The sequence below is a fragment of the Mizuhopecten yessoensis genome, unplaced genomic scaffold, assembly GCF_002113885.1.
Source record: "Mizuhopecten yessoensis strain PY_sf001 unplaced genomic scaffold, ASM211388v2 scaffold716321, whole genome shotgun sequence".
In the NCBI taxonomy this organism is placed as follows: Eukaryota; Metazoa; Mollusca; class Bivalvia; order Pectinida; family Pectinidae; genus Mizuhopecten; species Mizuhopecten yessoensis.
In genome coordinates, this window is record NW_018480058.1 from 775358 (window position 1) to 787389 (window position 12032).

General features: G+C 41.0%; 1 protein-coding gene and 1 long non-coding RNA gene across 2 annotated transcripts in view; both read right to left on the reverse strand.

Moving 5' to 3' along the window:
* On the reverse strand, positions 1 to 8838 carry LOC110443015 (innexin unc-9-like). Its single transcript, XM_021486954.1, has 2 exons — positions 8774 to 8838; positions 1 to 1436 (listed from the first exon to the last, which is right to left on the reverse strand). The coding sequence occupies exons 1-2, from the start codon at positions 8794 to 8796 to the stop codon at positions 122 to 124; spliced, it is 1338 nt and encodes a 445-aa protein (XP_021342629.1). The 5' UTR covers positions 8797 to 8838; the 3' UTR covers positions 1 to 121.
* A 2502-nt stretch (positions 8839 to 11340) lies between these two features.
* LOC110443028 overlaps positions 11341 to 12032 on the reverse strand; it is a 20775-nt gene continuing 20083 nt past the window's right edge. The window contains exon 3 of the long non-coding RNA XR_002462069.1: positions 11341 to 11455. This is a non-coding gene — a long non-coding RNA (uncharacterized LOC110443028). The remainder of the gene's footprint in view (positions 11456 to 12032) is intronic.

Below are 12032 nucleotides of genomic sequence, written 5' to 3' on the forward strand. Positions count from 1 at the left end.
TTTATTAGGTGCACTAAGCATGTAAAGATGATAGTTCTTATAAAGAACAAAATGAAATCGACACGATACAGCAATGGTGAAGAAAATATTGCACCAATAATCCCGATAATAATCGATCTGATCATTTTCTCTTTTTTCCTTTTCTCCCGCCGCCACCACCGCCTCCACCACCCATTTTCTGACCGCCACCAGCGCCATTGCTGAATTTTTCTTCCGGTTCCGGCGGAAATAACTTCAAAATATTATCATTTCCGGTTCGTTTTCTCTCTCGATTTAAAAACCGGTAGAAAAGATACATGACAACGTCTGTAGTCACAGCAGTGTTAGTGTTGTCAGAGATTCTCTTTATCACAAATACCGTATCTTGAGTCAAGTATATTTTAAGAAACCTTCTACAAACTTTCCTTTGTGAACTTTTTTGTTTGACGTCATAGATTTTTGCCATTTTTAAGTACTTCATCATGAAAGTCTCTTTGTAGTGGGGTAAAGCGGCTATTACTATTGTCACGCACAAATTCACAAGACTAAGAACGGAAATGATTAAAAACCAGAACCACAGGAATAGAAATATCTTTTCATTGTATAAGTTAATTGGAATGACACATTGCAATGTATATCGATTAACGTTCGATAGCTGTCTGCGATCTAGATCACACAAGGTCATTCTTGGAAATCGAGGAGACATTGTCCAGTCTAGACCAGCGAGGAAAGCCTGGACAACTTCTATGCCAAATAAATAAAACTTATTTCCAAGAAATTCATTCAAGAAGAACAGCTGTCCGAAGGCGTTGGCGAAGTAAAGCAAGCGGACTAGAATACTCAATGTAATGAAGAAATTTCCGAAGTGTCTTCCACACCCAAAGCCGATTTGCTTGGCGAATTTTTCGCGCACTGGTGAACATATTCCGCCACGAAAATGTTTCGTATTCACTGCGTACGCATCGAGATAAGAGGCAATATGGCGGAGTCGTTGTTCTCGATCTTCGGCAAACACATCGATGCTCAATTTAGCTAAAATACACATTTTCTTCACCTCAATTCCTGCTCGGGTTGCGTACAATTTCCACACGAGTCTTGGAAGATAAAACATCAAAGCTTGTAGGAATAACACTAATGGTACCCATTGGTAATAAGTGATTTCGTCCGACTCGTCTTTTCTTTCCTGAAAGTACGCGGGAACTTGGATTTCAAAGGGGAGATAATAAGTGTTTGACACCCAGCAGAGGTCGTTGGTGTATTTAACCTCGTTTTCGGTGAACTCTGGGGGACACCAGCAGTAGATTGGTTTTCCAACATACTCCTCGGTGACTACGTAGATATTGAAGAAGAGGAGGAACATTATGGTGTAGTAACGGCTGATGCGGTCGATGTAGTTATCATCAAAAGCGATTTTAGACCCAGGGGCATAGAGAATCGGCCCGAGGAGTCCATCCAAACTAAAATATAAAATACAATAAGATTCAGTGGTTTCATTAGTTTAAGGATAAGTGACGCCTTACTGTAGCGTGACTCTCCTCTATCAAGCACGGTATCAAAGTGCACGTGTGTGTCTAATTTATGGATTGCAAATTATGTATGAAAACTTCTACAGGGGTAGTTACTCAAAGCCAGAACAAAATCTTTTGGTTCTCAATGTCCTGTTTAGAAGGGAGAATAAACAAAGTAAGGAAAAACTTTGAGCGGAACTCTTTTTCGTGATTATAACGGATGCAGTGGTACTCTTTACCTTAAATAGTTGGTTAACTGTAGTTTGTTTGTTTGGGATATAAAGTCCTTGCAACAGCTAATCAAGCAATGTGTGTTTTAGCAAATGTTGTTATGGTCCTTTAACACACATTGCTATTGATGGCAAACTTAATCAAGCCCGAAGGGCTGTATATTAGTTTGCCAGCAATAGAAATGTGTGTTATAGGACCATAACAACATTTGCTAAAATATTCATTATTTTTGTTTACATTTTGATTGAGTTATTATGCTTTATTTAGTTATTTCGAAAGGTTTTTGAACCGCAAATAAAGTGTTGACAACAACGAAATTGGTGACGTTACAAGAGCAAATGTTGTTATAGTCTCATAACAACATTTCCCTTCGCAATGTATTACAACGGAAGGTTGCAGAGCAAATGTAAATATAGTCATATAAGGACAGAAGACTGAGGAGACAGCCAATAAGACAGCGTAGAGAAGTGAGAATAGAAAAAATATAGATCCCAAGTTTTGTAATAAATTAGTAGGTCCGTTTCGGTCTCTTTGATGTCCAATAAACAGAGGATACGGACTAAACCCCACGACTCTGCAGGTATCCCACATGAGTCGCCTCTTTTGGGAATGCAGTGGGATACAGCAGACCTATTCCCCGAACATGCAGGGCGACGCTTACCTGTAGGAAGTTTAATATAAAATCACAGAAAGAAGGTTTATTTGAAAAAAGCTCTAAAGTCCCTTTGTATATCAAATCAATGTACAATTAGGGAGTTGGTCGTAGATCTTGACTCACTCATAATAACACAATATCTTATGAGCGCACAGGATTAAACATTTTCGTCTCTCTGAATATCGAATTTTACAACAAAATATTGAACGTTTACTTGGGAGATCAAACGTCTAGTATTTTAGTAAAAGAAAACAAAAACATACAAATAATATGTAGTCAATTTTCAGGGAAGTAGATCGTTTTATATTACATGTACATTGGTGTACATGTAAGATTAAAGATCTGGTCAGTAGAATGCCCGTAAACGTAATTTAACACATCTGTATCCACGGAAGTATTTCTTAATCTTACTTGAATCTTTTAAATATACCAATATAATTAGTCGTATTCTACAATATATCCACGTGTTTACATATTTGCTATTAAACATTCTTAATAGAACATTTGCTAATACGAATTTGACATTAAGGTACACAGAGTAACTTTGACAGTTATTTATTGATGTATACAAATGGTTAAATTTGTAAAATCTTCAAGCGAGGCTTGATACGAGTTCCGATTGCGAACCCACACTGAATGTGTACAATCGAACGCACCCGCGCGTGAGAAGGGCTCTCGTGATAGCACGTTATCTTACTCTGTACGTGTCATTTACCGTAACACGATCCGCCGGAGGACAAATGATATCCACCGATATATACTATCAGTAGCAGATGTTGGATTTATCGAGTTAATTTATAGTTACAAATGGGATAATTATAGTTCATTAAATTATAGCACAAATCGCTATGGGATTGTGGGGAGGGGTGTCTTGCTTGGTAATATATTAAACAGCAATGCCCCGAAGACATACACTTTGTCCTTCTTAACTTTTTAACTTTTCAGTTTGTGAGCGTCGTCATGTAAAATCCCATCAGCTGATAGACAGAAAACTATTATAGGAGTGATGCACTTACATGAATGAACAATGCGCTGAACCATATTTTTTTTTATATTTTAGTGGCCCAAAACACTAGGCCGAGGCGTTGCTTGAGAGTGTAAGCAATATGTTGAGCCAATATTCATGTTTTAGTGGAAAAATAATAGTTACTTGAAATATTATTTGAATGTTCAGCCACACGAATATTTAAAACAAATGTAACTCAAGTCTAGAAGTATATCATATACAGAGACGTTTGGTGGATGGTATTGTAAACAATCCACTAGACGTCCCAGTCGGCCAAGCAGCCGTCGAACAATACAGCTCTTCAAGGCGTGGCTGTATTTCAAAAGAAACTAACCCTATACCGATGTCGCTTTCTTTCACACGAAACTAATCCTTCACTGGGTGTCGCTGTCTGTCATATGAAACTAACCCTTCACCAAGTGTCGCTGTCTGTCACATGAAACTAACCCTTCACCAAGTGTCGCTGTCTGTCACATGAAACTAACCCTTCACCGGGTGTCGTTGTTTGTCACGCGAAACTAATCCTTCACTGGGTTTCGCTGTCTGTCACATGAAACTATACCTTCACCAGGTGTCGTTGTCTGTCACCTGAAACTAACCCTTCACCGGGTGTCGCTGTCTGTCACATGAAACTATACCTTCTCCAGACGTCTCTGTCTATCACTCAACACAACCCCTCCAACAGACGTGTCTGTATATCACACAACACAACCCCTCCAACAGACGTATCCGTTTATTACACAACACAACCCCTCCAACAGACGTATCCGTCTATCACACAACACAACCCCTCCAACAGACGTAGCCGTCTACATGTATCACACAACACAACCCCTCCAACAGACGTATCCTTCTATCACACAACACAACCCCAACAACAGACGTATCCGTCTATCACACAACACAACCCCTCCAACAGACGTATCCGTCTACATGTATCACACAACACAACCCCTCCAACAGACGTATCCGTCTTTCACACAAAACAACCCCTCCCAACAGACGTATCCGTTTTTCACACAAAACAACCCCTCCAGCAGACGTATCCGTCTATCACACAACACAACCCCTCCAGCAGACATATCCGTCTATCACACAACACAACCCCTCCAAAAGACGTATCCGTCTATCACACAACACAACCCCTCCAACAAACGTATCCGTCTTTCACACAAAACAACACCCCCAACAGACGTATCCGTCTTTCATACAACACAACCCCTCCAGCAGACGTATCCGTCTATCACACAACACAACCCCTCCAACAGACGTATCCGTCTTTCACACAACACAACCCCTCATCCAAACGTCTCTGTCTGTAACACAACACAACCCCTCCACCAGACGTCTCGGTCTATCACACAGCACTACCCCTTAACGAGCCGTCGTTGTCTGTCACACAACATAACCTCTCCATCAGACATCTCTGTTTATCACACAACACAAGCCCTCCACCAGACGTCTCTGTATGTCACACAACACTACCTCTACAACAAACGTCTCTGTCTGTCACATAACACTACCCCTCCACCAAACGTCTCTGTCTGTCAAACAAAACAACCTCTCAACCAGACGTCGCTGTCTGTCAAACAACACTACCCATCTACCAGACGTCTGTGTATGTCCACAACACTACCTCTTAACGAGACGTCGCCGGTTGTCACACAACACAACCTCGCCACGAGACGTCTCTGTTTGTCACAATACACTAACCCTCAAACAGACGTCTATGTATGCCATACAACACAATCGCTCCACCAGACGTCTCTGTATGTTACACAACACAACCCCTCCACCAGACGTCTCTGTCTGTCACACAACACTACCCCTCTACCAGACGTCTCTGTCTGTCACACAACACTATACCTCCACTAGACGTCTCTGTTTGTCACACAACACTACCTCTACAACAAACGTCGCTGTTTGTCAAACAACACTCCCCCTTGACCAAACGACTCTGTCTGTCACACAACACAACCCCTCAACCAGACGTCCCTGTCTGTCAAACACCACTATTCATCTACCAGACGTCTCTGTTTATCACACAATACTACCCCTCAACCAGACATCTCTGTCTGCCAGACATTATAACCCCTCCAACAAAAGGATATGTCTGTCACACAACGCTACCCCTCAATCAGATTTCTCTGTCTGTCTGTCGCACAACATTACCCCTCAACCAAACGTCTCTGTCTGTCACACAACACTACAACCCCACAAAACGTCTTTGTTTGTCACACAACACTACACCTCCAACAGACGTTTCTGTCTGTCACACAACACTATCCCTCAATTAGAATTCTCTGTTTTTCACACAACACTACCTCTACAACAAACGTCTCTGTCTGTCACATAACACTACCTCCAACATACCGTCTTTGTCCGTCCCTCACCAGAACGTCTCTGTCTGTCAAACAAAACAACCCCTCAACCAGACGTCGATGTCTGTCAAACAACACAACCCATCTACCAGACGTCTTTGTATGTCCACAACACTACCCCTCCACCGAACGTCTCTGTCCATCACACAACACTATACCTCCACTAGACGTCTCTGTCTGTCACACAACACTATTCCTCCACTAGACGTCTCTGTTTGTCAAACAAAACAACCCCTCAACCAGACGTCGTTGTTTGTCAAACAACACTACCCATCTACCAGACGTCTCTGTATGTCACACAACACTAACCCTCAACCAGACGTCTCTGTCTTTAACATAACACTACCCCTCCACCAAACGTTTCTGTTTGTCAAACAAAACTTCTACCCCTCCACCAAACGTCTCTGTCTGTCACACAATACGACCACTCAACGAGACGTCGCTGTTTGTCATAAAACACTTCCTCTCCACCGGATGTCTCTGTTTGTCACACAACACAACTCCCCCACCAAACGCCTCTGTCTGTCACACAACACAACCCCTCCACCAGACGTCTATGTCTGTCACATAACACAACCCCTCCACCAAACGTCTGTGTCTATCACACAACACTTCCCCTCCACCAGAAGTCTCTGTCTGTCACACAACACTTCCCCTTCACCAGAAGTCTCTGTCTAACACACAACACTACCTCTCAACCGGAAGTCTCTGTATGTCACATAACACAACCTCTCCAACAGACATCTCTGTCAGTCACACAACACTATCCCTCAATCAGACGTCCCTGTCTGTCACACAACACTACCCTTCCACCAGACGTCTCTGTCTATCACCCAACACTACCACTCAACGATACGTCTCTGTTTGTCACAAAACACTTCCCCTCCATCAGAAGTCTCTGTCTGTCACACAACACTACCCCTCCATCAGAAGTCTTTGTCTGTCACACAACACTACCCCTCAACCAGACGTCTCTGTCTGTCACACAACACTACCCCTTTACTAGACGTCTTTGTCTGTCACACAACACTACCTCTCCATCAGACGTCTCTGTCTGTCACATTACACTACCCCTCAACTAGACGTCTTTGTCTGTCACTCAACACTACCTCTCCATCAGACGTCTCTATCTGTCCCATAACACTACCCCTCAACTAGACGTCTCTGTCTGTCCCATAACACTACCCCTCAACTAGACGTCTCTGTCTGTCACACAACACTACCCCTCAACTAGACGTCTCTGTCTATCACATAGCATTACCCCTCAACTAGACGTCTCTGTCTGTCCCATAACACTACCCCTCAACTAGACGTCTCTGTCTGTCCCATAACACTACCCCTCAACTAGACGTCTCTGTCTGTCACACAATACTGATACTTCACCAGACGTCTCTATCTGTCCCATAACACTACCCATCTACCAGAGGTCGCTGTCTGTCACACAACACTGATACTTCACCAGACGTCTATATCTGTCCCATAACACTACCCATCTACCAGAGGTCTCTGTCTGTCTGTGACGATAATACGAATCCACCAGACATCGTTGGTTTTCCACATATCACATGTCGCATGTCGCATGCCAATTACCCTTCCACCAGACATTGTTGTTTGTCAAATGAACAAGACATTATCAATCTACCAAACGTCGTTGTTTTTTCACACGACACTAACCCTCTACAAAACGTCGATACTTTGTTTTTCACGCGACACAACCCCTCTTCCGGACGTAGCTGTTCTCCGTTCTCCACCTGAGACTACTACTTCCCCCCCCCCCCCCCCCCCACACACACACACACCAAACGTCGCTGTCCTCCACACGACACTACCCCTCCACCAGACGTCGCTGTCTTCAACACGACACTTCCCCTCCACCAGTCGTCGCTGTCCTCCACACGACACTACCCTTCAACAGACGTCGATGTCCTACACACGATATACTTTTAATTTACCTCCACGTGACGTCGATGTTCCTCTACCAAATATCGATGGGTTTTTTTCACACGTCAATGAATAACCCTCTACCAAGCGTCAATGGGTTTTTTCACACGACACTACCCCTCAACCAAACGTCGATGATTTTTTTCACGCGACACTTCCCCTCCAACAGATGTCAATGATTTTTCATACGACACTAACCCTCTACCAAATGGCGATGGGTTTTTTTCACACGTCTCTAACCCTCTACCAAACGTCAATGTTTTTTCACATGTCACTAACCCTCTACCAATTCAAACGTCAATGTTTTTTCACACGTCACTAACCCTCTACCAAACGTCAATGTTTTTTCATACGACACTAACCCTCTACCAAATGTCGATGGGTTTTTTCAGACGACACTAACCCTCTACCAAACGTCAATGGTTTTTCACATGTCACTAACCCTCTACCAAACCTCAATGTTTTTTTTGTTCACACGTCACTTACCCTCTATCAAACGGCGAAGTTTTTTTCACACGATACTAACCCTCCCCAACCCCCAGACGTCACTGTCGGTACACGTAATACGTATACGACACTACACATACAATGTACACTCAATGTGCCAGCTGTCTGTCAAACCTTACAAAGTTGTTATGAAGCGGATCTGTTCTGGTTAGTTTCGTTACATGAAATGTGGAAAAGGATCAACAGAATTATAATAGAATTACATTGGATAGTAATGTCTTCTGCTCTGAATCATACATGTACCATTTATTTTTACCGGAAAATATATGTAATAAACAGTAGGTCCTATTCATTACTTAAGAAGTGGTGTATTTTACGTTTTACATTCTTTTGCAACATTTCAGCCTAAGAATGGTTTACAGTTATTTCTTTTTGGACAAAGCAATACACGTAGTATTGTGTTTTAAACGATGACGTTTTATTGTATTGACAATATCTTTGATGTTCCCAGGGTTTAAATGTTAATTTGTTTACAGAAACGATGAATTTCAATTTAATGTTTTCGTAATGTTCTGCATTTTCAATTAAAATTATTTATAAACATTTAAACTAAGGATTTACTTACAAAGTAACAAGGCCCAGAGGCATTTCTTCCTTCGTTCGAACATTAGTCCATAGCGTAATGGCGTCGCATAGTGTACCGAAGAAGGTCCGTTGTTTTGTAATTAAGATATCAAACGTAACATATACTGATAGGTCAAAGGTTATTTATTTTATTTAACAATTAGTTATCTCAATCCTACGCACAAAATGGCTCCTCGTCACACATGGTTGGACACACCTTGATTAGAACTATCTCATTAACCTACCTGGACAGGTGTATTAGATTGAGATTATGGTCGTAGACACGTACAGAGATTGTAATTACTAATGATAAACCACCATCGGGTCGATTCTTATCAGAATTCATAAGTTCGATGACTCAATTTGAGTATAAATTAATGAATATGAATAGGCCCGTATTAAAAAATATCAACCTAATTATAGGGTTCAGTTGATATAAGGCGTTATACCGATGAGTTTTGTCATTTATTAAGGAAATGTGTATCTTAAATTATAATCAGAAATACAAAACATTGATTTTTATTCCTTTTGAATACTGCATGCAGATTTCATGTTTATATTGAATACACGTAAAAAAACAACAACGCGTCTCGTGGTTTTTGCTGTTTGATTTACTATTTCAGCGGAACTGAACTGGGTCCAACGTCGGCGACCAACTAGCTCAATGGGTTGAGTGTCTGTCTAGAGTTCGGAAGGTCCCGGGTTCGAACCCCGTTCTGGCCGTGCATTTTCCCTTTCTTGTTTCATTTGGCGCCCAACGAACTGTACCCACAGGAAGTGGTATAGGGTCTTGTGTGTCTTCAGGATCGAAGACTTTGTTAAAGGAGGGAGGAATGTAGCGGAACCGTACTGGGTCGATCGTCGGCTACCAGATATCTCAATCTGTTGAGCGTCCGTCTAGAGTTCTGAATGTCCCGGGTTCAAACCCCGGTCTGGCCGTGCGTTTTTCCTCTCCTGCTACATTATTCTGCGATTAACGAGTCTGTCTTATTACTTGACTAGCAATGTATTGTCGTGTGTTGAATTGGCAGATTTCCTTTAAGTTGAAAATAAAGTTACCGCGAAAATTAACAGGATAGTACAATGTACATTAGTATTTGTCTTGTAAGTACATCTATAGCGCAACTCCACTGCAGGCGTGTTGACAGACAAAGACGCCAGTTCCATAAGTGACGTGCTATGCATTAACGTCGTTGTTAGTATGAGTGCAATATATGCCACCAATATGGATACGTGATAGCGTGTGGCCATTTTGTCTAGCGATATGGTTTCCGGACAGTGGATTTGGCAGTGGCACCAGGCAGCGATTATAACGACTACAATACGGATCTGTGTACGCTATGTCTACAAAATATTTCAGCATATCACCCTAGATCAATAAGCGCTGATTATAAACAGATCAATCACAATCTGCTTAAGACAATTTTAATATCTTCAGCAACGTCACCCTAGTATGCTGTACAGTTAAATTGTATGACTCAGATATTGTTTTATCCCAAGGTCGCATGTTTTAGCTGTTTTGACAAAAAATATTCCAACCACATAAAGAGCCACATTACTCTTCCAATATTGTCAGTGACACAGCACAAAACAGATTGATCAAATCAGTTGTATTACATGTAGTACATTTTCAATAAAATACAAATATATAAAAAAAAAAAAAAAAAAAAAAAAAATTGGGGAAAAAAAAGNGGTACAATAAGCTGTATTTTGACGTATGTACTTGTTCAATGTATTTTTCAGGAATTTAGAGACTGCATTTTAATGCATTAAAGTTACCGTGCCACAATCCGTCAGGAAAAGGAAATCATAAAATAAAAGTATATCGGTATGAAAATATTTAGAATTCCATTTACTGAAATTCTGGTACTTATCCCACCGCGCGCAGGGTGGAAGGCATGTTTACATTATTGTCATGCATAAGCAATTCACGTGATGTCACGAGAGAAGAATCCAACGAATGGCGTCTATATGTTCGACTGGGTCATAGGTTATATCTACACAATGCTACGTGTTCGACAGGGTCAGAGGTAACGTTTATATAATACACGTGTTCGACAGGGTCAGAGGTAATGTTTATACAATAAACGTGTTCGACAGGGTCAGAGGTAACGTTTATACAATACACGTGTTTGACAGGGTCAGAGGTAACGTTTATACAATACTACGTATTCGACAGGGCCAGAGGTAACGTTTACACAATACACGTGTTCGACAGGGTCAGAGGTAACGTTTATACAATACTACGTGTTCGACAGGGCCAGAGGTAACGTTTACACAATACACGTGTTCGACAGGGTCAGAGGTAATGTTTATACAATACACGTGTTCGACAGGGTCAGAGGTAACGTTTATACAATACACGTGCTCTCGTTGAGAAACAAGATTTATTTTATACCTAGATAATCTTGAGTTTGTGATACAGACGGTTTTTAGGCTGAAGCTCATCAGATCCAAGGTCATCGGTAATTGACCGATCATTTTTTCCCAGCGTATGTACTTTACCAATACATTCTTCCGATATTTAATTGTACTGATATATATAACATGCACACAGAATGTATTCCGATTAAACTTTAATGATAAGCTAGCATTAAGGAATCAGACTACTTTGACAGAGTTGATTACGGCAGACGATAGGGATTTTACCCTCCATCCATACCTGGGTTATTCCAAGCACATGCTGTAAAAGACAAAAAAAGGATGTGACTCAAAAATGATTATTTCTTTCTTGTTATTTGTTTTCTATTTTCTATAAATGCCTTTCAAAATGATGTGCCCGACAAGTGTTGAATCTAAGTCGTTTTAGAAGAAAAACAAGAGTAACATGTAATAATACAATATATAAAAGAAATAGAAACTTGTCAGAGATCTATTTAAACTTTAATTAAATATTCATGGGTTCAAATCATACAACTTAAATTTATTCTAGCACAGTAAACATGAAATGCAAGTTTGACAATATATTATCTGATGCTGCCAGAGCTGTAAATTTTAGCATTGCAGTAGAGTATCAATCGTTTAGTCCCTGAGTCCTAAATGGACTTTATGGCGTTGTCGAGTAGCAATGGCTATATCGTGTAGCAATGGCTATATCGTGTAGCAATGGCTATATCGTGTAGTAATGACTATACGTGTAGTAATGACTATATCGTGTAGTAATTGTTATATCGTGTAGTAATGGTTATATCGTGTAGTAATGGCTATATCGTGTAGTAATGGCTATATCGTGTAGTAATGGTTATATCGTGTAGTAATGG